Source organism: Sprattus sprattus (genome assembly GCF_963457725.1).
Source record: "Sprattus sprattus genome assembly, chromosome: 17".
Lineage (NCBI taxonomy): Eukaryota > Metazoa > Chordata > Actinopteri > Clupeiformes > Clupeidae > Sprattus > Sprattus sprattus.
Window position 1 is genome coordinate 17079928 of NC_137915.1, and position 26183 is coordinate 17106110.

Genomic DNA, 26183 nt, shown 5'->3' on the forward strand with positions numbered 1-26183 from the left:
TCCACTGCGCTGTCTACCAATATTTCACTTATCGTCAGTAGTAGTTACTAAGATTAGAAGTTTCTCATGTGCATCTTAAAGCAACAATTTGACACTTGAGGTATGGTTTAATAGGCAACTATTATTCCATCCTCAAATTAATTTTGAAAGCATATATTCAAACCTGTGTCTTTCCCACTAGCCATCCAGGATATGGATGACATTGCAAATTATACTGCCAAAAGACACCAGTTAGTGTGTCAGCAAGCTTTTATTAGTGCCAAGTGGACTGTTGGTGGCGTTCACAAGATTTATGCATGCCTTTTAGGTTATAAGCTTGCTTGTTTTGGAACAGAACTACTTATTGCTGCTTTAAAATAGCTAAATTAAAATGAAACCTACTACTATACATACTATAAAATAAGGAAAATTTCAGTCAAAGCAAAACCCAGAGATAGACATTGGAAGAAATAATAATTAAATACAGGAAGAAAAACACTTAACCTCAACTTGTTTTTACACAATGTTCTTTTTATTTTTATTTTTTTTCTAATTACAGACTCATGGGTTAAAAATAAAATAAAATAAAAAAAAGCAAAACATCTTCTCTTTTTTTGTGTTCAAACCCGCTCCCCGTCTCAAAAAAAACCAAACCTTTCCACACAAACCCCGCCCCACCCCAAAGAAATAAAAGCCCCGCCCTGCTCTCCACCGTTAAATAAATTGATGCCTAGAGCCACACCCTCTCACTAAGATGTCCTGCCGTGCCATGTCTGCCCTGCGCACTGAAAGAGAAAAGAGAGAGACAGACAAGACAGAAACAGAGAGAGAGAGAGAGAGACAGGGGCCGGGGCCCTGGAACCCTCCCCACCTTCCCCCTCTCTCCACTCCCCTTCTGCATCTTCCTCCCTCCCCATCCACTCAGCCACCGCCGCCGTTAGTGGGGTGTTGCTCTTGCCTTGCTCATCCTCTCTGTATTTATATATATTTATATATATATATATATTATTATATGTGGTGGGATGTGTGCCGTGCGTTGGCCTAGTGTTCGTGTACGTATGTGCGTGCGCTTCTATATAAGTGTGTGTGTGTGTGTCTGCCGATGTTTCTGTGTCGATGTTTCTATGTCAGTGTGTGTGTGTGTGTGTGTGTGTGTTTTGAGTGAGCTCAGCGCTTGTTGTTGTAGTAAATACCAGTGGGCCGGTGGTCGCCCTGCCCCCCACCCCCGCCCCCCCACACGGACAGAATGGGGTGAGTGTGCATAGCGGGAGCGGAGAGAGAGAGAGAGGCCGCCGAAACATTGGGGGCCGCCGCCACTTGAGGAGGGGAAGTCAGCCTCCACTGGTCCTGAAACCTGAAACGACAAGAAGTGGTCTAATATACAGAGAGAGATAGATAGAGGTAAAAGAGAGACAGAGAGAGATGGAGAAGGACAGAGGGTAGAAGGGTGACAGTAAGAGTTATGGGGAGAGTGGTTCAGACACATTAAGTGGGACTCCATGAGGGGGAAAAAAGTTAGGGAGGGGGTTACTTTGCAGGGAAAAAAAAAAAAAGAAGAAAGAAGTCAAAACAGTGAAGATGGCAGACGTGTTTTTGGCCATGCTTTTCTACAAAAACAATGATGAATGCTACGGCAAGGGGGCCCGAGAAGAACGACAGATGAGTGTGGAAACAACCAAATGAGCATGAACCACTGAACACTGAAAGGGCCATCATGTGACCTCTGGGGAGGAGGGGACTGAACGCAGGCGAGCGAGAGATGAACCAGTAGGAAGAGAGGAACGCAAACCAAAACAGCGACGGGTTGAAAGGAGGGGCAGAAGATGAGTGGCAACTGCTTCGTAGAGTACAAAAAAGGAGGGGGGAGGGAGGGAGGAGAAAGAAAAACAAAAGAAAGGAATATATGATACTCCAATATCACAACTTAAAAAAATTAAACAACATTCTTTGCTATTCAAAGTTCACATATTCAAATGTACAGTAATCTTTTTTTCTTTTCTTTCTTCTTGCAACTTTGCTTTTTTTTCTCGATGTACGTGGAACACAAAACAGGAGAAAGGCTGTATTTGGTGTGAGAGAGAAGTGGGGGTGAGAGAGGGGGTTCACAACCAGACCAAGGAGACATCTGCAGCCTGAGATAACATCTTTTTTTCTTTTTTTTTTTTTTTTCAAAAACAAAAACAAAACAAAAAATAATCAACAGATCAGGAAAGAAAATGCCACCCAAGCTCCCCCAAACGGCCACTTGATACCTTACCAGGATGACCGCACCACGTCCGCACACGCACGCGCACACACAATCGCACACTGCAGCCAGCCAGCCAGCCAGCCTGTCTGTCTGTCTGTCCAGGAGAGGCTCTTTTTTTTTTTCTCCTCTTTTTTGTCTTTTTTTCTTCTGAGATTTTTTTTTCTTCATTTACTGGGGGGAGGGGGGCGGGACTTTTTTTCTTTTCTTTTTTTTGTTAAGGGAATAGGGAGATATGATAGTAAAGGGGGGGTGGGGGTGGGGGGGGGGTGTTATTAGTAAGGGGAATACCACGATGTTGATCGCCCTCGGCCCCTGGAAAAAAAGAGAGAGAAAAAGAGGGTGAGTTTTTTTTCTTCATTATTTCTTTAAAATGTTGTTGGTTGGTTTGATTTGAGATAAAAACACCAATTGTCATGTATGGTGCAGTAGTGCGTGTCTGGTTGTGTTTGGGTCAGCGAGGTTGGTCATCAATACTTGAAAAAGTGGAAAAAGGATGAGATACAAATCAATGGTGCATAATTTCATCTGTAAAAAGGTATACACAAATATCATATATGTAAAATGTATACCGTTCTTGTGATTAAGGCCTTTACAGGCATAAACAATAATCACAATGATCAACTGTGTGCAAAATAATTCAACTGGTCGGAGACACTGAAGGAGGTTCTCCAATGCTAAAGCTGTGTGCGCGGCTACAACAGATTAGTGTGTGTGTGTGTGTGTGTGTGTGTGCGCCTGTGTTGGGGGGCAGGGAAGGGGGGGCAGTGAAGGCACTCTCTCCCTCTTTCTCTCTCTCTCTGTGTAAGGGCGGCTCCTGTGGTCTCTGTAGGGAGAGATCCCTGGGGACAGACATCAACTGCCCCACAAGTAAACACAAGCAACACCCATCCAAGACTTATGGGCAAAAACTGCACACACATACACAAACCACACCAATAGAAACCTAAACAAGCTAGAAAAGAAAAAAAACTGTCCCATATATCCACGTAACCAAACACTACACATTGGGCAGTGATGTGCTTTGTAATTTAAAACAAACACACACACACACACACACACACACACACACACACACACCAACAACAATGTGCCTGACCAATAACAGATCACGGCACAATACAGCAAATACAGACACTCACCCCATTCTTAACATGGTGCATACACACATCTGCATACTTTCAATTGGTTTGAAATCTCAAAACAGCCTGCTGGCCACACACACACACACACACACACACACAATATATATATATATAACACTACATGGGCATCCATTACAACCGCTATACAAAACCAACACAGCTTGCTTGGCATTTACAACACCCCCCCCAGACCACCCCTCTCTTTTAAAGTAGAACACTCCAGCGCTCCCTAAAATGTCAGGGCTCGAAGCTGGAGGTGACACTGGAGGTCAGATCAGAGTTCAGAGGTCAATATCAGGCTGCAGGAATGAACCCTCCATTCTGTTTGTGATTGGTCAGATGAGAGTCACATGGACATGCACCCAAGTGGGTTTGGGAGGGCCTCTGGTGAGCCCAGCTTACCCAATGCAGCGGCAGTAGCGGCTTACGCCCAGGCTACTGCAATGCATGTTCAGTGAACAGGGATGTGCGTGTGTCTTTACAGCAATACTTTAAAGAAATAAGATCATGAATGAATTAAAAAGCAGAGCAGAGTGAGAGGTTGCTGGGGGCTGATGAATGCTCGTCAACATCAAGACCGGTTTGTTTCAATTGATCTGAGAATTGACCACTCCAGAGCTGTACACCAGCGGTGCGACGCAAAGCACCCAGCCACTGAATGTCACACTAGGGCTTCAATCAATTTGAGATGTCAAAGTTTTTTTCCATTCATTAAATACAGTCAATTAAAATTAGATATTTAACCGCCCAGCATCATCAGTGACAGCTGGAGGACACTAACGCTTTTAGCTCAGCAAAGCTTACTTAATGCCCGAGCTTATGGTTTGGATGAGATGCCATTTAGCGGAAATCACTGTTTGGGCCCCTGAACGCTATGGCGAGCAGACGCTCACCAGCCTGCTCACTACCTCTCACGTCTGCACCAGGGTTTGCAACGGATGAAGACATGACTGGGAGAGGATGTGTGTTGATGGTGTTTGCAATGTGACCATCATGTCTGTGTGTGCATGTTCATGCATGGAAACACCTGTATTGGTTGAAGCCTTCCATTCAACCAAAAAAGAGAAATGCATGAAAATAAACTGAAAATGAAGCTAATAAATAAAATAAGAGAACACACATTTGGGTGGGGAGGGAGGAGGCAGGAGGGAACAGAACTGTGAATGTACACAGGTGAGTGCACGTGTGTGTGTGGCGACACAACAATATGACAAACGCATTACAAGGTAAGGATGTTTACCAAGCAGTCCTGAGACAAATTAAAATGTAAAATACTATTAAACCTATACGTATTCAAAAGCCAGAAATAGGACTAACAGATAAGACACCCATGTCCTTTTGCCCATCACCTGTAACACCTTACCCTGTTACCCAGTCATGACTGAATTACATCAGTCCATGTGCCACACTCACATAAAAAGCCTGCCCCTCACACATGCACTGCCAAGGTCCAGACAACCGTCAATTGGGACAAGTCAATCAGAGCTGAGCAGTACATCACCCCATTGTGAACCCTAACCTCGTCTTTTGGACCAAGATAGACAACCACTGAGGAATTCAGCTAACACATCCTGGGTGTGGAGCCTTCAATGCTTTGGTGATTGGAGTTAATTTCGACCTTATTTTATCTTTTCAACACTTGTGACGTTGTAGCTAAAAGAATGCGTGGTGATTCCAACACACTACACCTGCCTGTTGGTGACTGATGGCCGTCATCCTTGAGATGAAGGTCGCACCCAGCTCACAAAAGACTCACACTGTTCTCTAATAATGCCTCTCAATGAAGACGCCGCTGCTATTCAAGAATGGAGACTATTGGGTTTTATGTACCCTTCAATAGCCAGGTTATTATTCAGTAAAACAGTGCTTTGTAACTGTCTGGCGAGTGCAACTGCCTGGTAGTTAGACCCAGGCTGGAGGAGAATAGCATTGACCTGCCCTAGAATAGTACTGGAATGACCAGACCTTTATTTACATACACAGACTACTCAGCCATAGCATATATATCTATATAAAGCAAGCAGCTGCTCGACTGGAGTAAAAATCTAGAGCAGGTCCTTCTCCGTGTGTACTTTACTCTCTCCCCCAGTTACAAAGTAAACATTGTTTAACTATGGTGCCAAATATTCCCTCCAAATCACTATCAGAACAAAAGAGTTTTAGCCAAAACTTCAACTAGGCACACTTACTTCTAGATCGCCTGAACTCTTTTAACAAGTGAGTGGGGGAAGACCTTCTGGAGGACCAGAATGGATCAGATGCTGCAGTTCCCTCACCAATGCCTACTCTACATTCATCCTTTCCTTAAAAAACTCTGTCTACACAATTGCCTTCATGTCTTTCTCTCAAGAACCCAATCTTCAATCATCCTTTATACTTTCCCTGACTAATTCTCCAACTTAAGGGGTACCTTTGTGCTTTTTTAACCAGGGACTTTTTTTTGTTGATATTTTTGAGTCCAAACTATTACTCAGGACAATTAACGTTCAAAATTGGCCCAGTATTGAGTAGGAATGCTATATAACTGGCAACCGCAAAACGGCTATACAATGTAATCACATGAGGCAAGCATTGTGTCAAAGTAAACAGCTTGTTTGCCATTGACAGGCTCGTAATGTTATTATAAGTGTTTGAAAATATGGAAAGGATTCCTACAGCGATAGATCTGTGTGTGTTTACCTCAATAACTGTGAAGAAACTGACGAAAATGGCAGTTTGTGTTGTTTAAGTTCCAGTAGAAAATGACTAAAAACATTTCCTACAGTTTCTTTACAGTTATTGAGGTAAACGGACGCAAGTCTATCTCTGTAGGGACTAGGGGTGTGCCAAATAATCGTCATGACGATGCATCGCGATTCTAATTTTCACGATCTACTGCATCGATTGTTGACGCCAAGTATCGATTATGAATTAAAAAAAAAAAAAAAAAACCTTTTTTTTTTTTTTATTGCATGATGGTTGGCGAACATCAAGCATTTACGGCCGCGCGATACTGCGACAAGTCATTCATAAACAAAACATGCAGTGTATCCAGTAATAATAATATTTGTGTTAAGTAACCTCCAAAAGTCGTTTAAATAAATACAGCTATGTATGAACTGAGTTGCTTTGAGTTATCAATTGAACACACTATCCAGATCATACACAGCCAGTCAGCCACTGGTAATGGCTTAATTTTTTTCTAACAGTGTTCAGTGAAAATTCGCAATACATCGCAATGCATCGCAATGATTCAAGTATCGCGATGCATCGTGATATAATCGCATCGTGGCATGTGAATCGTGATACGAATCGAATCGTGACTTCTTTGGCAATACCCACCCCTAGTAGGGACCCTTTCAAACAGATCATGAGGATAGTCAGATAATTACAACATGAGCCTGTCAGTAGCAGATGTGCACGCATGCCCCATGGGATAACATTGTATAACCGTTTGCCGGTTGGCAATTATAGTGTTGTAACTCAATACTGGACAAATTTCGATCGTTTTTGTCCATAGTAAAAAATTGGACACAAACAAAATGGGCAAATGGGGTCCAGGGTTAAAAACTCCCAGAGTTTCCCTTTAACTGTCTACACTTCAACCATTGTTACCCTTCACGTATCCCACCTCCCCCCGTGTGTGTATTAGTATTTGTGTATCTGTGTGTACACGTGCGTGAGAAAGTGAAACTGGGGGGCTGCCCTCACCTGAAGGCCCGTCCTCTGCCTCTGGGTGGCGTGTACCCGCTGTAGTAGCGCGACCGGGACGAGAAGTTCACCCGCGAGCGGAACCGAGCGCGGGGAAACCCGCGGTCTGTGGTGCTGATTCCTGGCCGGTTCGTTCTCTTAGCGCCGACCTGACGAAAGAGGGGGAAAACGCCTGAGTTAATCATTCTTTTACGTCACTAATTTATTAGTTTTTACTTTAAAAAAATAATAATTTAAAGTTGCACAGGACTTTGCAATGTACACACTCACAACAAGACACACTTATGATGACTGTTTTGATGATCTTTCTGAACATCAACACAGATAATTGTTACTTTAATTATTCATCCTCATTTTTATTAAACCAGCAGGAAATTGTCAGAGACAAGGTCACTCAACTGTGAACTATAAACAAGAATACTGTTAATTCTCTCTATTCATAGTCTACATTTACCTTCCGTGTTCAAATGGAGCTGATGAGATTACTTAGTTTTGGATTCAAACCTCTGAAGAAGGACAATGGCAACTCAACAATAATGGATTTGTATCCACTCCACTCAAACAGTTCAGACTATAAGCTTTCAAAGAGAATCTTTAATTTGGTCTTCACCAGAACCCCTATGACAGGAGACTATATAGAGATCAAATTCAGTAATGTAAGTAATTCAATGTGCCAAATAATATTTACACAAGTCTTGTTATATCTGCAAAATAAAAATGTGACAAGGGTGCATACAAGAATGGTATCATTGGTGTCTGTGAGAAGCTGCTCGTGCTCGAAGCAGTCCAATAACATGATTGATAATATTGATAAATGACTTGCCCTTGGATGTTTAAGATGGAGAAAACACCCGTGCGAGGATGACACTCACCTTTATCTGCCGTCCTCTAAATAGGGATTCATCTAGTGCCATGGCTGTCCGCACAGACTCCTTATCTGCAAACTCGATGTACGCAAACCTGAAACCAGACGAAACATACGAAAAAATGAATACTCATTTCAAGATACTTTTTTAGAATCAATATGTAAGGTAATAAAATAGATGCTTAATGCAAGAGGCAAAGATCATCTTTGTAATGCATTTTCATGAGGTTAATTTAGGACTATGGAAGAACACAGTTCACTACTTCAGTCTTGCTGCCTTTCCAATCTACTGGAATGCTGTTGCAGCTCCCCATACTGGGTGTGGATCAGATACCCCGAAAACTCAATGAACTGTAATAAAGAGTGAGATGTCCAAAGGCAGTCAGCCCAAATGCTGACCTACATAGCTACCGCATGCTTTTTGTAGGACAACTACAGGGGACAACCTCCCAGGCAACTAGCCTTCCTAAACCCACCTGTCTACTTTAGACAGCAGCAGTGTTACTGATATTTGCCAAACTAGCCAAAAGGAAGAAGCTCTGCATTATTTAAGCAGGCCAGAAAACAGCAATACCTAATGACCCACAGCACACAACTCTATGGAAGAAGGGTCCTCAGCCATCTTAAATATGGTCTTACAAATGGACCAGGACATTTAAGTCACATATGAAATATACAACTAAATGATACAAAGGCATTTTTGGCAAAGACAATAAGAGTTTCAGTTCAAATAGACTCAAGTAAATCTCCTTATCTTATTTTTAAATCAAATGTGTCTGTACCACCAGCTCTGATCCAGGACCTGTATCATTCTGTTGCAGCTGGCAACATTGATAGTTACCCAAAGACTAGCATTACACACTTACACTTTAATCCAATACATTCCCACACGACAAACGGCAGACAAAAGGCAGCAGTGGTGGTGGTGCCTTACCCTTTGGGGTGGCCTGTGTACTTGTCACACAGGATAGTGACTCTGTTTACGGATCCGCAGCCGTGGAAGTGAGCTTCAAGCTCCTCTGCAGTTGCGCCATAGTCCACCTGGTGGACAGAGCGAGAAGGAATAGTCGTGATATTGGTTTTTAGCCTCTGCATATTTGGTGTTTATACATTAGGACAATAAAAACTACACACTGTTCCTTTAAATGCAATGAACTACACAAATCAGTGCTAGTCGTGGAAATGTGTTGTTTGTCATAAAAACTGCAGCTGGAGAAACATTCAAAAGATTCGGTACGCAACCTAAACAGGATTTAAAGCACTAAATTCAGGCTTACGTTTCCAACGTAGATTGACCTCCCATCCGCCTCCATTTTCTCTTCAATGGACATGATGACAGGACCAGCTGGAAAAAGGACCACAGGACCACAGTTAGTTTGCCACTCGCACTCATTATACCCGTTCTTTTACCACATGGCAACTGACAACACAATGAATATTTGTGGATGCATTTCAAGAAAAAAAAAATACTGGTTATAATCACAAGCTATACACTAATGATGATGATTCAACTCTTGCACAGGTACCAGGACAATGGAATGCTGACTTTTTAGCATCTAACCGGATACTGTAAAAGGTTAGGTGCCAGACAACCTGTCATTCGTGTATTAAATCAAAGGGGGTAGTCTTGTGTCTTAGATTAGCATAAATGCACAGTTTCATACTTTAAACACAAATGCCTGGTAAGGTGACTACAAGTCTGTTTAACATAATGCCTTTTAAGCCACAACAGATGCCAATAAAGTTCCCCTGGTTCCAAAACTGGACAGAGTGGTCTTGGTCTCCATGTACTAGATGCAACTGGTGCATATTGCAATCTCTGATGCAGCACTACTTATCTGTGCATTGACTTGACTGCAGTGCTCTCCTTGTCCTGCACGACACACATCTCCATGCACTATCCTCCATTGGCTTCACTCACACACACACACACACACACACACACTCACTGGGTGGAGGACTCAGGTTCATCTGTTTCTCCACCTCGTTCTGTAGCTCCTTCAACTTCTCTGCTTCCTCCTCCATCTCTCGCACCCGGGCTTTGATCGCCTCCAGTTCCTATGCAGAGAGGAGTAGACAGAAAGGAAGAGGGGAGGGGAGGAAAGGAAAACCAAATTTAGACTGTACAACACATCAATACTTACGACTAATTAATTCCTCTTAATATAGCATACCACAAAACCAGACCCTTTCCCAATGGCATACATACACACAGTATTTTATGTCTGGTTTCTTAAATCATGAGCGTGCTTAAAACATCAGTGAATTGTGAGGATCCAAAATTAAGCACAATTCCCAACAGTGGAGGTGGTAAAAAACCATGGACGCCGGCACGTTCATCTCAGTCACGTCGGGGCTTTACACCACAGAGGCTGCAGCCTCGTTTGACCCCGTTCCAGCAGCCACCACGGGCAAACCGAAGGCACGCACGTACACACAGACACGATAATGGGCCGAGGTCTTTCAGAGGCACGTCCATTAACCATTCAACTTCAGACTGTCCACTCAGCAAAGACGCACCCGTCGCTGCTGCAGCACCACTGTCGTGGGCGCTACCGACCCGAGGCAGGCCGCATGCACGGTGGCATCCCCTCACACGAACACATACAATCTCGCACACACATGCACGCACACACTTTAGTTCGAGCCTGCCCTCCCATCTCTGCTGCATTGCAGGGCAGCGAGGGTCGCTCCAGCTCCATCCTAGGATAGATCGACTCGCATGTGCTGCCCTCTCTTCTCATCACACTTTAACCCAGTCTAGGTCTTGATGATGCCACATTAAGGACACACCACACCACATCTGATTTCTTCAAGCGACATATTCAACAGTTACCATTAATCCCATATCATTAACCTGATTGTAAACATTTAGCATTTGCTACTTGATACCACGACACAATCATAAAAAATATGTCTGGTGCACATCTTCCCTGGAAAAGACCACATTCTGCAAGGGGAAAAAAAGATGCAGTCTCTGGAGTACCGCACCCCATGTCTTGAGCTACCTACATCATACACACGCCACCCATCTTCGTGGATTAAAATCAAATGTTTCAAATAACGTTAATTGGCTGGCTAAGTATATGTACCTTAAGATGCACCAACGCATTCTAAATCAAAAGAAAATATATGTATTTGTATTAGCATCTCTAGTGGTTATAATGACAGAGTTTCTGCAACTTAACCTTTGCTGGCAACAACTACATTAAGTAGCACGTTGTATAGCTATCCAACATTAATGTTGCAATGATTTAATAGGATAAAATCTGCCATTTCATCTCAGTGATTAACCAACGTTAGCTTACTCGCCGACCATCTCACAATGTCCCTGGGTGGCTAACAAGAGGGCCAATTGTGGCTCCCAGTGATAGTCGCATCACCCTAACCTGCTTGCAAATAAACTCTCAACTGCAAGTATGTTCACTGATGTCAGTGCCGCATAACGTTTATATTAGCTTGGCAAAACCGGTTAGCTAGCTTGCCTACGACTGGCAATTATCACATCCTTCCAAAAAGTTGACAACGTAAGAACATGTCTTTGCTAGCACCACAATGAAAAGCTTTTTGTAAACAGACACAATTCGGATAAGAAAGGAGGCGTGTTTACCGTCAACTCGTTCCTTCTCTGCGGATAGACTCACACTGCTGCTAATGGCGGCCTGTCCTATCCTCGCCCCTGACTCTTACATCTCCGTCTCGCATTTTTGCGACGAAGATTTTTTTTCCCCCACTAGGTCGACAGCTCTGGTGCAGGGAACCACAACCAACGCTGCGCCAACATGGCCGCCAACACCACGCATGTCACCAGCCAATTCTGCTGCACTGCGCGAGCCACAATGGCGGATTACTCAACCCGGCGGTAGCAGTTGCACGCTGTGTAGCACGAGTTTAATTACTTGTATACCTTTAGCACTAACTCGCCTTGAAACAAAATTAATATATTTAAAGATGTTATACTGGCTTCCAATGAGACACGCCATACAGCTAGGCGTACCTAACGTTGTGTCCTTCACTCACCGGGTCCTCAATGCCGGACTCTCCCTCATCTAATCCTGGTTCTTCATCGCCAACACCTGGATCTTCCAGTTCTGTGTGCCCTGGATCTGAGTCCAGCAGAGATTCCTCCGCCAGTCCGTTACCAAACTCCGCCATCGCCCGATTCCCGCTGGTCCAACACGCCTCGTGGCTACACTACAGGCCCCTACTCACACGGAGGGGAGAGTGAGTGGGGCTAGCGAGTGAAAAAAAAACGCGGAAAACGCCGCTCAGGAAAGTTAAAATGGGGAATAAAGGCCCGCCTCGATTCGAAAGCCTGTACGATTTCTCAGACAGAAAAATGTGACGACTCAGACCGGCTGGTTTTACTGTGTTATTTTCGTAAGACAGAGCCCGATTGTCTGAAAATTACATTAAAATAAATGTTAAAAGCAACGATTTTCTTCGCGAGCACCGTGTCTTCCAGAACAGAAATGGATGCCGGGGGTGGAGTTTCAGATCACTGCGGGCGACACAATTGATTGCTTATTCGTCAGTGGCCCATTATAGACACGCCTCCACATCGTTTTGAGAGTTATGATTGGGTCTATGGCAGAGCAGTTCTGTCCTCTTGCTAATTTGGTTTTACAATTCAAACTACAATTCGACGACAATAACGTCATTCATCCGGATTCTCATCTCCATTCAGTTGAGGGCAGTGTAGGCTTGTCTACGTGTATGTCGTAGGTTCGGCTTGGGAGGCGGTCAGCACTTTTATTCACCGACTTGGGCAGTAGCCGACAGTTAAAACTGGTATCGAATATAGGCTAATTCATTCTAAAAGAGATCGATAGGCCAAATAATAAAGAAAAATAGCCAAACATGATATACATCTGCAAATGTCCTTGTGTGAAAAGATGTATGTGGAACTGAAATTATACATTATATGCTTTTCAGAACAAATAATTAATAAAGAGTGAGCAGACAGAGGAATTTTGAAAAGACACAAGAACGTTTATAATTATTTCATAAAGGACACGACGAAGGCACATGAACTGCTCATTTAAAAGCATTCTTGCTAAATCTGTGAGATTTAGTACATCACGTGTATATTAACAGCTTTCAGGTGTTCTGGGGGAACCTTTCAATGGTCTGAGACAAGAACACTTAATAAAACCTGCATAATGCCAAAGTGGGAAGGAAGAGAGGCAAGACCATTATTACATTCAAAAACGTAGACTTTAAAAACAAAGGAGTTTTCTCATTTAATCCACTGGATAACACCTACATGGCAAGAGTTTACCAGATTGGTTGGGTACATCAAATAAGCCAGCATTACTGTAAGACTAGGCCTACTTGACACAAAATAATGCAACCAATACATCTCTCACTGTCATCAATGTGGAGCTGAGCACACCATGGGTCATGGTGGTGTCCTCTGTTTTGCTGGCATAACTGATGTTTCTGGGCATGCAGTGGGGGAAAAAAACTCAGTTCTTGACATGGTTATTGAGACAAGGACTCCGGACAACAATGTGTCTATGCTTCATTTACAACTAGAGCTAATTTCCTGTCTTGGTTGAACGGCTGAACATCTGTATCCACAGGCCCATGTCATCAACAAACCTGTGGTGAAGTAAGTTGGAAGCCAAATCATATGGCCCAATACATGTTAAAACTTGTATTTAATGGTGGTAAATTATTTAGGTAAACAGATGGGATGTTGGGATCTTTTCCATGTTGTCAGATACTTATAATAACAGTATGAGCCTGTCAGTGCCGAAAACAAGAGGTTTACTCTTAAGCGGATGCTTACCCGTTGGAATTACATTGTATGGCCGTTTTGAGGTGGCAGGTTATAGCACTCTAACTCAATACTGGACTGATTTGGACAATTAATTATCCTCAGTAAAAGTTTTGCCCCAAATCGATCTAAAAATAAGGCCCAGGTTGAAAAATCCCAAAGTTTACCTTACATGTCATTAAGATCATTCTGATATTTGAAGTTTGCCATACTATCATCCCTCCACCATGTCAGAGGCTTTGTCCCCTAGACAAGTAGTAATGTTTCCAATATCCTCTAATGATGTGCAATCCTCCATAAACCTACAAAACCGAATGGCCATTTTATAAACATGTCCTTACATTTAACCCAATGAACACACGTGTCAGTAATATGATATACTCCTCCAACATAGCAACCAACCCCAACCAACCCCTGCAACTGAAATGGTGCAGGTCACTGATATGTTACTATGCTGATGCAACTGTATCAGGTGTCCGAGGCGACGCCAGCATAGACTGTGCCAGACAGACAGATGGGCAGACATCAGCAGACAAGTGATGATGTCAGAAACAGCACGACCCCAGGGTCAGGATAGTGCATTACTTTGGTTGAAGTGCAGAGCTAGCACATGAGGACATCAGCTGACAGATATTTTTAAAGACAAGAACATGCACAAGCATGTGGCGAAAGTAAATAATCAACCGCAATCAGCCCTGTGGTTTGTGCAGTATCATACCATTGTGGAACTTTGGAGTACAACATACTCATTAGTTATAGTGCTTAATGGTAGTAGGAAGTAAAGGGCAACAGACTGATCAAAAGAAACACACTTAAGTTTGATAGCACAGAAGCCTCAGTGTTATTGTGGTCCAGATTAGTACATTTCTAAAACATCCCATGCTATCCACAAGCTGTTCCCTCCTCTACCACAAGATGCTAAGTCAGCAATCTAGATTCCAGACCAACATCTGCAACAGTTCTGATGACTAGTCAAAGCACATGTTACTCATGAGCACATGTACACAATACACATATATCTTATGAACCCTGAAGTAGAAAACGGTTATAACTACCTTCAACAAAGTGATCAAACACATGACAACTATTAATGACCACAAAAATAAATTAAATATGTGAACATGATGAATGTAAATTACTTTTAGGACATTTTATTTTTATAATTCATGTAAACCTGAGTATTTGTGCAACTTTATACGACACTGTGTGAGAAGGTGATTCTCTGTGAGGAAGATGAAATGTGATTATTGAAAATCCTAGAATAAAAAAAGAATTACTATCAACCTTTCAACAGATACCAAACAAAAGTTCAATTGTTTTTTATTTCACTTCTGTATAAGAAAACAGAATGGGAATCCAACACAAAATGAAGGTACAAGTGAGGAAAGAAAAGAAAACAAGCTTAATCAAAAAATCTAATATTTTAAACAACACTGCCACCATTATTGTTCAATATTCATACCAATGCCATCTCACTGAAGTTAAGAGATGCAATTAAAACCGTCATGAATCAATAGTAATCAAAACAGTGATGAATAAATGGCAACAATAGTAGTACAGTTAACAAGTGATAATCAAGTGACAATGAAAAATGATTAGAATAAAAAAAGAAACAGACCACCTATCTACTTTGAACAGTGCAACACTGTGTGTTCCCATTTCTGTAGCGTAGCACTGCAACCCAGTCCATGTATTGTGTGCATGAGCTACAGCTCAACACAGCGTGTTACAAAATATTAGCAATTAACAAGAGTATATTAAAAGCATGTAGTCTTTGAATACACAATCAAGTGCCCCGTGTTGTGTTGGCTGAAATGCATTCGTCTTCTGTAGCTCATGCGTAAAATCTTGGACTAGCTCAAAGTGTCAAGGTTTTGGGAGTTCCTGTACAGTTTGCATTAAGTGTCTCTCCCGCTCTCTGTCAACCTCAAGATTGCTTTTTGGTTTTTTAAATGACAGACAGCAAAGGAAGAATAACTTTGGAATATCTTTTTTCGTTAATAGAATTCTTTAAAAAAGTTTTAATTTTTAGCTTTGCATTTTGTTAAACTATTAATACCATTATTAATAATAACAATAATATACAACTTAAAAAGGAAAAAACATCTTTAGTATTTAATGTCCTTCAAACGGCACTTCCTTTTTGCTCCATCCATTCGAATAATAATATACTGATTTGTGAAAGTCCATAACAGTAAAGGGAGACCTTGTGATTAACACCACACCCTCTTCTCGCTGGTTTTCCAGAACCACTGCATGATTATGCAGAACACAGAAAAAAAGCAAGAACATACAATGCATCAAGACAGTGAATGAAAAAATAATATATACCTATTCAAATGACAGACCCTGTACTTTCTTGTCCTTAACAGCTTGATTTCTGAAAGTGATCTCATTTGGGAAACATTATTGTACATTAACTCAATTTCAGTATATTAACTTCATTAAAAAATGTTTTCCTTATCTTAAGAGCAAATAAAAATATGAAACTGGATGACAGTTATATAGTCTTCTTTTTTGCTGATCACTCCTGTTTGTTACTTGTGATTTGAGTCATTAGGACCATGAAGCAGATAGGTACATTATCTGATTACAGTAAAATATTTGTTATGCCACATGTATTTGCGCAGCAGTTTCATTTTAACAAGCTTAGTCTCTCACACATAAACACAACCAAAGTGCTATATGAAAAGTATCTGATTTCATTATTCAACTAATATCTATTCTCTCTTCCTCAGATTGTCATTTTGACTGTTTCAAAATGTCTGCTTCCTGATGGAAGTCATTGTAACAGCACTTCCAGATTTTCTAGCCCAGCCTTCCTAAGTTCTCCTGAAATTACAAATGAACCTGCATTACAGCCAACCCCTTTGACCTCCGTCCCTTCCAAACCTCTCCCTTCCCCACCACTAAAATTTGATCATCTGTCCGACACATACCTCATCACAGGTTTCTGATCATTTGTTTGGGATACATCCCCATTTAACCACACCACCTACTTACAGGAAAACCACTTGAATGGAGACTGTAGACATTGGCAGGAAAACATACAGGGACATTTGGAGGCATACTTTAACAAAAGTAAAAGCTGAAATAATCATTTTGAGGATGCCATCTCAAAAAATGGTAGTACCAAGTCCATTTTTCAATTCTTTGAAATGAGAACACCTCTCATTAAGAGGCATACCTGCCTAAATATATGGTCCATGAACACGTTACAACTGCAAAGTAGGAGTCAAGACGTTTCTAGACAAGGTGGGTAACATCCACTACCACAAAATCATGAACTATGGCCAAGATGATGCAGTCATTTAATTACTCTAGGTAAAGCCGTGTGAAAATTTAACTGAATGAGCCCTGTTGGATTAAAATCATCTTGGGTTTACACCCAACTGATGACCAGAAAGAGAGAACAAGGATGGTGAGCAAAAAGGGGGGCCCCTTTAGTATTGGAGACACAAAGGTTTGCTTGAAAGACAGCACCCATTCTCAAGTCTATTAAAAGCTCAAGGTCCAATGTCTGTTTGCTAGACTAGGTCTAGGCCTTAGCTGGTGGTGCTGCTGGCTGGCGACGGGGTAGAAGACACAGCTGTGACACTCGAGTTAGAACCAGCCCCAGTGCCAGAACCATTGTTAAGAAGCGCTGCTGGTTGGCCAAAGTTAGTGGTTCTAAGTGTGGCAAGATGGCGAGGGGAGAAAACGTGTGCACGTGCTGCTGCTCTGGACTCGAACGACGCGTTGCAGGCCTCGCATCGGCCCCGTAGGGTCTCGCGGCCTGCCGGCTGGCCCACGCCTGGCGGTTGTGAGGGCTCCACGACTGTCAGTTGAACTGGTTTGGGGAGGATGGGACGGTTGGCTCTTAGAGCGTTATATTGCAGGTAACTTGCGGCGCTGATCTCGACCTTCTTAGAGGGGTCTGAACTAGGAGACTGGAAAGAGTAAGATATACATAAAAAAAGAACACAGTTGATTTTAAGACATTACAAATAACAATACGGTTGTTTTTTTCAGTTAACCAATACAAACAATATATATTTTTCACAGCTACACATATAAATCAGATCTCACTACATCTGAAAATTGAACTAGCATACATTATCCAAGTTAAAGTAGAGTCTGCCTCACCAGCTTTTCCTGTTGAAGCCTCCATCTTTTTTCCTTAGCTCGCGTATTTTGGAACCAGATTTGCACAACTTTGAGGGGGAGGCCCAACTCAGTTCCAACTGCCTCGCATTCGAGTGCATTGGGATGAGCGCACGTCTCGTAGCATGACTGCAGAATAGACAGCTGGAGACAAGTAAGGTGCGTACGTGGTCGCCTTGGCGTGGAGTGTGTCAGAAATCCAACATCCCTTTGGCTGGATTTTGCAACAGTGGGTGTGGGTGTAGGTGTAGGTGTAGGTGTAGGTGTGGAAGTGGAAGTGGAAGTGGTAGTGGTACTGACAACTGCTGTGGTAGATGTGGGAATCCGAGTTGTTGTAGAGGGGGGGTTTCGTGGTGGAGTGGTGGCGGTAGGGTTCCGCGGTGATGGGGTGGGAGTGGGGTTCCGTGCCGTGGTTGGGGTAAGATTGCGAGTAACAAGTGACGCAAGTCCCAGCTGCTCGCGTGAGAGTGTGTTGATTTTGAAGGGGCTTTTGGGGGACCAATAATTGAGTCCATTGGGTTGCTGGGACTCTCCTGTAGCTTTCTCAGGCCTGGTGCTGGCAGGTGATGTAGAGGATTTGGATACCATGCGGTTAGTGGCTCCTGGTCCAGGACTGTCCTGGTCAGTTTCCTCATCTTGCTCTGGATTGTCGTGTTCCTCTTCAGGGTTGGGTTTCTGAGATGGAGAGGATGAAGTAGGGGTGGTATCCATGGCTGACACTTGGATTATTGGATGAATGGCTTTGGGGGCAATTTTGACCATTGTAACAGGCGTGGTGGGTGGGTCAGGTTTGGGCTTGGGCACTACTAAAGATCCTCCACTGCTAGCAACAGCTGAAGCAGATGCAGCTTCTTTCTGCCTGCTAGCCCCTAGGCTCATTGACACCTTCTCCTCTTTTCCTGGTGTTGATTTAGGGTGAATATTTACAGTTGTGGCTCCAGTAGATGAGATGGAGTGGGTGCTATTCTTGGGGCTGCTCGAGAAGATGGGTTGCGTTAAGGGCCATGTGAACTTAATGAGTGGCTTGCCCACGGCCGCCAGAGTGCCGTCGCTTATGAAACGGACCTCCCCTTTTCGCTCTCTTGCTCGCATGTTCTGAAACCAGATCTGTACCACTTTCTTTGGAAGATGTACCCACTCTGAGATTTGCTCAAACTCGTGTTTTCCTGGGTTCGGGTCTTTGAAGTAGCAGCCATAGAGGACATCAAGCTGCTCCGCCTGGATGATGGTTCTAGATCTTCTCATGTCTTTGAACCGCCTCGCCTTGGGCCTCCTCTGCTCCTTCTCCCTCTCCTTCTCTTTCTCCCTGTCTGTTGTGGATGTGTGATCTCTCTCGGCTGCCCTCATAAGCACGGCGTTAGTCTTCGCCAAGTTATTGTGGTTGATGAAGTTGCTATTGTTGGAAGCTGGAATAGCAATAGCCGAGTCGGGCTTCACTTGGAGAACGATAAGGCCGCCGTCACTTGCAACCCCAACAGCTGCTGGTCTAAGCCCAAGCCCATCTAACAAGCGTCCTTTTTGTGCCGCGGTCATATCAGCCACACTGACAGACGTGGAAGCCTTTGTGGAGCCATGGTTCTTTCCCATGCTGAGGTCCAATGCAGTCTCACAGTCCCCACCATTGGACATATAGTGAGCATGATGTGAGTGAGATGACAAGCCGGGTGGATTGAGAGGATCTGAGAACGTTGCCGAGCAATGAGCGATGGTCTGAGCGTTTGGAAAGGCAGCTACTTTTCCACCGTCGCCCTCTGCCACTCCGACCCCCACCACAGACGAGGGAAGAGAAAGAACATAGGGACTGATGAACTGAGTGGAGAATGGAGCGAGAGAGAGTGAGAGAGGCAGTGAATGAAGAATACCACTGGGGAGACCTCTCTGATCAATGGCAACGGAGAGGGGAGTGGGAGGGTCAGCCTGAGCTTCCAACTCCAGATCCAGGTCGGGATCCGGTCGATCCCTCTTGGCTTCCATGTCCTCTCCGTCAGGTTCTCTTTTCCTCTTTTTTCTTTTCCCCATGTGGGCCCCACCCTCTTCCTCATCTTCGTCTTCTTCTGCATCGGAGAGGAAAACTGTAGTGGATCTGAGTACCTTACCCCCACATGAGGTCTTCTCCCCAGCCTGTTCTCTCTGTGGTACTTCTTTAACGGGACTGCTTGGCTCTTCTCTCATGGAGCTACTCTGGCTTTCCTCATCAGTCACGATGACAGAGGTGTACACCTCTTCGTTCTCAGAGTCAGAGGTCAAACAGGGGTCACCTTGGCTTTCCCGCTCCTTCTCCCTACGTCTATCTCCCCCACTGGACAAGTCAATGGCGTGGACAGCAGTTCTGACTGGACTCTCATCAATGGTAAGTGCGCTTTCCTCATCATCGTCCTGGTCTTCATCTTTCTCGTCCACTCTCCCATGTTCTCCAGCTTTCTGTCTCTCTTTGGCTTGATGGGCATCTTCTAACCATTTGCGTACCTCCTCCTCTGTAAGCCCCACCTCCCTACCGAGTGCTTCGCAGTCCTCTCGTGGGGGGCTTGCAGCGTCAGCTTCACTTCTAGATTCCAGAAAGGCCAACAAAACTTGATATTGGAACTCTGAAAGCACAGGGGCTCCTGGAGAAAAGGGAGGCCGAGACCTAGAGCAACCAAGGCCAGATCGGCCTAAGGCAAGGGAGGCATTTAAGGAGCTTGCTTTAGCAGGGCGTGTCTTGAGCTCAGTGCTGTTTACAGTCTGTCTGTGTTTAGGAGTAAAACACTGGGCCTGGTCAGGGTCAGACGATGTGCCATCACCAAGGAGAGATTGGCCGGGAGCTGCAAGAGAATTTGTTACATTTGTGCAAGGCAACTTCTTTGTATCAGACTCTGCACTCTCCCGCTCCATTGTGCTCTCTTCCTCAGTATCGTCCTCCTGCCCTTTGTCCATGTGCTCTATGTCATCCTCAACCCTGTTTTCCTCGGTTTTTAAGGCGCAACTCTGTTCAAGGGCACACGTTTTACCCTGCTCCTCCTCTTTAATCTCTTTCTTCAGCCCTCCCGACTTCACCACAGATTTAATGTCAAGCTTTATTGGCAACAGCTCTGGTTTTGGCTCGCTCTTCACCTCCTCACAAGGTCTTTGCAAGCCACTTGTTTTTTCTGCCCCCTTTTCCGAATCCTCTGTATCAGGGTGTGCTGTGCCCTGAAGTCCAACTGATGACCACTGACTTTGTAAGCCACCGAGTCTTTGGGCAAGAAGAGCTTGCTGTGCAGCCGTGAGACCCAGCAAAGGGAGAGACTGGGGCATGAGCTGACTGGGCGAGTCGGGGTTTGAACTCTGGTTCTGGGTCTGCAGCCCATTCAGTATCAGTGGCATGAGCACCTGTGCCTGGGGGATGAGCTGGGGACCTGCAGTCCCGGGTGTGGTGCCCGCTCCGGTGGCAAAAAGAGATGGGAGGATGGAATGTGGGATAGAATTGGGACTAGAGGTCAGGAGAGTGAGGAAGGCAGAGACTGCCTGAGCAGAGGCTACAGGAGAGGTGAGAAGCGAAGGGGCTGGCTGAATTTGCTCTCCATCTTTGGTTGTGGCTGCAGACGCTGTCAGGCTGGGTTGGGTGATGCAATTGCTGGTGGTAGTGTTTACTAACTGTGCAGCATTGCCTGTGGTTGTAACAACCAAACTGGGAACCATGCTGCTGCTGCTGTTGTTGCTTGAACTGCTAGGAGTCTTGTTGGCCGAAGTGCTTGCATTTCTGCTTCGAGTTTGGTGCAACACAGATTTTAAATGACTCTCAAGTGTGATGGCGTGATTGTATGAGACTCGACACACAGCACACTGGTAGGGCTTGTTGGAGACGTAAGGGCGGGAGGGATATTGCCCTGTGGCATCGTTTTCCCCAGCCTGCTTCGAAGACCCAGTTCTCATCCTTTGGATGTGGGTGGCCGAGTTGTAATGTACACTTAGTGCTGTTTTGGTGGCAAATGACTCCAGACATGCGTTGCACTTGAACGGACGGTTACTGTTGCTCTCTGTTCCGGCTTCATTTTTACCCGTGGATTTGTCATTACTGACAGAACCTCCAGGGGCTTTTGAGGACTGAGCAGCACTCTCCTGATCCGACTCCAAAACACCCACATCGCCCTCCGGGTCTTGCATCCCCTCCACCTCGTCAACCGTCTCCTTTTCCAGGGTGGCAGTCCCTTTGTCTCCTGACCTCATTTGGCCACTGTCAGCAATCTGTTGTGTTTTTCTGGAATCCCCTTCGTCCTGGGTGGGCTGCGAACAGGAATCTATAAAAAAAAATGAAATGTAAATTTTTTTTTTAAATTTAAATAAATCGTTTTGTGTTACATCATTGCTGATTTTCTGAATATAAAATCAGTAATTATCAGAAGACATGCAGCTTGCTGAAGTGTCATGGCCAAGAAAGGGTTAATCTCACCTGCAGTTTCTCTCTGAACGCTGCCTTTAGCATCCTCACTTGAGGAGTGTGTCTGGACAGCCTTATCAGAGGATGCAGAAAGAGGACACGTCAGTGAATTACTTTACAATACAAACATACTTCACAGTAGACCAAAGGTCTGTTGACAAGAACCAAGCTGAAGCGTTCACAACTTAACAGCTTGGAAATGTTAAAAAACTTATATTTCTGTGCTGTAATAAGGTTATTAAAAGCATCTTGTTCCACATAGGCCTACATATAGATGCATAATTTGTTTGACAGCAGTGGCCAGTGAGGCAATCTGCCGCTCTCTTTTTGTTACATAATTAGAGGACAAACATGTGAAATATATTATCATATGACTCACAATATCCAGTAATGTATCCAGGCAGGCAGGAAGTACACTGTGTTTGCCTGTCAGATGCAGAGAGAGTCCGTCTCTGTCGGGCTGTCCTTGCTGACAAAGTGGACACAACCACATTGACACCCCGTTACTGCCACTGCTCACAGTCTCACCTGGCTCCTCCTGCAATTAATATGATGAACAAACAGAAAACAATACAGTTACTAAAATGACATTGGGTATTACCATACACTCATATTACTAACTTATAAGATAGTAATAGATCATGATAGTACTGTTATTATACGCGTCAACTCTTACGATTTTCCCCAATTTTGATTATTTATGGGTGTAAACATAAAATCATATTATCTAAAAATGAAACGTGTGCTATTTATTCGTGCCGAAAACCACAACAAGCACACTATAAGGTGAACAAAAAACAACGAGATGCTTATTTCCTCAAGTCGTTGCCTTATGTGTCTTTTTAACACCATCCTTACAGTTGCATTGCTGCCACCATCTATATCAACAGCCTGTGAATAATGTTTTACAAGGGGCTTCGGAGGGGCACAACCACCCAAACACACACAATGTTTTTTGGAAAAACAGCACAACATTTTTGGGCAATTTCTAGTTTTTTTTCGGTTTATACATATTTTTCCAAAGGGTGATGCAGGTGGGCGTCCGAAGAAGTTGACATGTATTTGTTATGGACATTAATCTCGTTATGATCATCATAACTGTTTATCTATACAAGTATGATCAAACATTTAATTAAGATATAATTAAATTCAATAAATTACATTATACCAGCACAACGCATTATACACAATATTAAAATGTAATATTCTTTCTAAAATATTCGAATTGGTCAATTATGTTCAGTATTATGAGCTGTACTGTTTTCCCTTCCACTGAATATGGTGGGCAAGTTTAGGATTATTATAAAGATTATAATACATCCCCAAATTCATGTACAGAGAAGGGTGGAGTACAATATAGGCTACAGTAATTACAGTAACAAGAACACACTATAAAGCCATGACCTGACCAAAATGTAAACACATTTTTTTCAAATGGGTCAATTCAGTTCACAACAAGTCATTATTGGTCCTCTGTGTTACTGTAATTGCATACCGTTTAAAATACAGCAGTTAAAACTAATTAACATATATTATACATTGGACCAAGGTTCCTTCAATTAATGAGTTCTCAGACCAAACTTAAATTGCACAATGACGAGCGTCATAGAGGAAAAATATGGCCTAAATATTGACCTTGAAGGCTTTAAAAAAAAGTGTGCTTACTTGAGTTGGGGGGTCATACAATAGATTATGCTGATCTTTGAATACATAAATACATTTGCGCTTCTTGTCAAAGAAAGAAAAAAAATGGCCAGCACGTTGCAACCCCCCACGAGAAATCTCTATGCAGTGTTGACGGTTTAAAATAATAAATAAATAAGTCGTCGACCGCACTGTAATTTGGGGCACGTATAATAATCAACATTTAATTGTCGAATTATATTGACATTATAGAATAAAAAATGTACACAAAGTATGTCTAATATGATAAAAGGCGAATGTTGACTTTTATCGTGTAACTGTCCACGAACATTCCAACACCAAATACCAACACTGTCCACTTATCTGCTAACGTTAGCTGCGTCGGCAAGTCAATTAGCTTGACTGCTACAAATATCGTCAAAATTCTAGCTGGTTAATAAGGTAACATATACGGTTTATGTATACGCCATATAATCATTCTAGAATACCAACATTCATAATTATCCAAAAGAAAACGATCGTGTGTCCTACCAATAGTCTTGATTATTCAGCTAATTAACGTCAGCCTAATTAGCAAAACCCACCGGTGGCGGATCAATTAGCTGGCTAGCTTGCTAACTTCAATAGCGACGTCTTTAACAGTTGTATGTGTGGTTCACAAAACAAAAAGCATTTGCGATGTAAAACACAGCTGGTAAAGTACTTCAGTAGGCAGTCTATAGAAATAGCAGCTCATTTGTAACTCACATCGACGACAATCCGAAATGGCTTGTTGTTCATTGACGTTATACCATTAAACAAAAGACCCGAATAACATTCGTGGCACTTTACTTAGCTACACTTGGCAAGCTAACAACACTGAACAGATTGGATAGCTAACATCACGTTTTAATCTACATTCGGCTGTCAACCTAAACTGCAGCGCCCGTGCTAGTTTCCTCCCAGACACTGCACCCAGATAACGTTTCAATACGAATGTACCATGCAATAAAATTGTTCCTGAAATAGGTTTAGTAATCTACCACAAAACCTCGGCCTTGAGTACGTCCCTTATCCCAAAGCTTGCGTGCTGTCGAACGGGTATCCAGTTTACACCGTTCGCTGCCTGCATACTAGCGGAAATTGAGGCCTACAACGACTAAGCTATTTAATTAATGAATTTGGATGCCTTTTACAGATGTGTAAAAAACACGTCCACCCCTCCTCCCGGGTTACTGAACAGACCTAATTAATGCCTTTTACCATCAAACTCCATGCCAACAAACGGTGGTAATCTTAGAACGACACTCTTAACTATCATTTTACATAGCATCGCATAACAATTAACGACAGTATTAATAGCTAGGCTACTTGAAATGCGCTACGTGCACAAAACTGGTGAAGGGGTGGTGGGGTGAAGAGAAAGGGAGACGGAGGCAGAAAAGTTTGGAATTTAAGATCAGAATTCGAACTAAAACGAACATTCTAATTAAGTTCACTTCGAAAACCATCGTCGCGATGAAACTATCAAGTCCACATCGTAATTTCGATCACAACAAGAAGACAAGAACAGCACCAAAATCGTTTAATTAAGATTAGTGCAATTAGCTAATGCGTTTACCTGCATGGTCGCCACTCCAGCGCACGCTTCCTCTCGCTCTTTAAAACTGAAAAGTTTTCTCTCTCTCTCCCTTGCTTGCCCTCTCCCTCCCTCCCTCGTTCGTTCGTTCTCTTCCCTCTAGTAAACACACGACAGCTCCCCCCGTAAGCTGGCTGCTGACACCCTGCAGAATCCACTCGTCAACCGTCAATTAAGCCACCAAACCTTATCTAAAGCGTATAAAAAAGAATACGGATAATAGCCTATGTGACATAACCCAGTTAATGCCTACTCAATTGTTAATGGGTTTACTCAACATGAAACGAATAGTTTTGTGTACTCTATTCACTCATCATGGATTATATCAGGATCCATTCAGAATATTAAAAAGGTAGCCTATTTTAATACAACCACATAGGCATATCATGAGGCTGGAGGAGAAATAGGAGGCCAATCCATAACGTATTAATTCGATGATAGAGATTATGATATTAAAAAAATATTTATATTTTCCTCTTTGACAACTAAATCTCGATTGCAACTTAATTAGTTTCGCTTCCCTGTAAATGTATACATTCCTGGTCTTTGATATCACCAATCGCGTGACAGAACGACTTTTAATTAATTTTATAACAAGGAAGTATTTATATCCGCCCTTAGAAAGAGCACACGGTAACAAGGTCGGGCATTAACTGTCAAATATAATGGGAAACTC

At 43.1% G+C, this 26183-nt stretch overlaps 2 protein-coding genes across 3 annotated transcripts; both read right to left on the reverse strand.

The window, feature by feature from the left end:
* Window positions 1–682: 682 nt before the first annotated feature.
* On the reverse strand, window positions 683–12381 carry pabpn1 (poly(A) binding protein, nuclear 1). Of its 2 annotated transcripts, none has more exons than XM_080855597.1 (7): window positions 11945–12381; window positions 9874–9982; window positions 9202–9269; window positions 8859–8965; window positions 7932–8019; window positions 7060–7208; window positions 683–1333 (listed from the first exon to the last, which is right to left on the reverse strand). In XM_080855597.1, exons 1-7 carry the CDS (start codon window positions 12077–12079, stop codon window positions 1147–1149), a joined length of 843 nt encoding a protein of 280 aa, XP_080711723.1. In that variant the 5' UTR covers window positions 12080–12381; the 3' UTR covers window positions 683–1146. The 2 variants fall into 2 exon arrangements, with proteins under 2 accessions (XP_080711723.1, XP_080711724.1); XM_080855598.1 differs by having other exon boundaries at window positions 1190–2539.
* Window positions 12382–15041: 2660 nt separating this feature from the next.
* On the reverse strand, window positions 15042–25582 carry zfhx2 (zinc finger homeobox 2). Its single transcript, XM_080855354.1, has 5 exons — window positions 25490–25582; window positions 22625–22783; window positions 22258–22318; window positions 17832–22105; window positions 15042–17635 (listed from the first exon to the last, which is right to left on the reverse strand). Exons 1-5 carry the CDS (start codon window positions 25493–25495, stop codon window positions 17252–17254), a joined length of 4884 nt encoding a protein of 1627 aa, XP_080711480.1. The 5' UTR covers window positions 25496–25582; the 3' UTR covers window positions 15042–17251.
* Between the last annotated feature and the right edge of the window lie 601 nt (window positions 25583–26183).

Excerpts from the sequence above, each read along its gene's own strand:
- zfhx2 (XM_080855354.1), bottom strand. Across the intron at positions 22,319-22,624 it reads TGGATACATTACTGGATATT|GCTGTCCAGACACACTCCTC; the intron begins GTGAGTCATATG and ends TCCTCTGATAAG. Across the intron at positions 17,636-17,831 it reads GGCTTCAACAGGAAAAGCTG|TCTCCTAGTTCAGACCCCTC; the intron begins GTGAGGCAGACT and ends TACTCTTTCCAG.
- pabpn1 (XM_080855597.1), bottom strand. The coding sequence starts at position 12,079 with ATGGCGGAGTTTGGTAACGGACTGGCGGAGGAATCTCTGCTGGACTCA. Across the intron at positions 8,966-9,201 it reads GGTCAATCTACGTTGGAAAC|GTGGACTATGGCGCAACTGC; the intron begins GTAAGCCTGAAT and ends TCTGTCCACCAG. Across the intron at positions 7,209-7,931 it reads TTAGAGGACGGCAGATAAAG|GTCGGCGCTAAGAGAACGAA; the intron begins GTGAGTGTCATC and ends CTCTTTCGTCAG.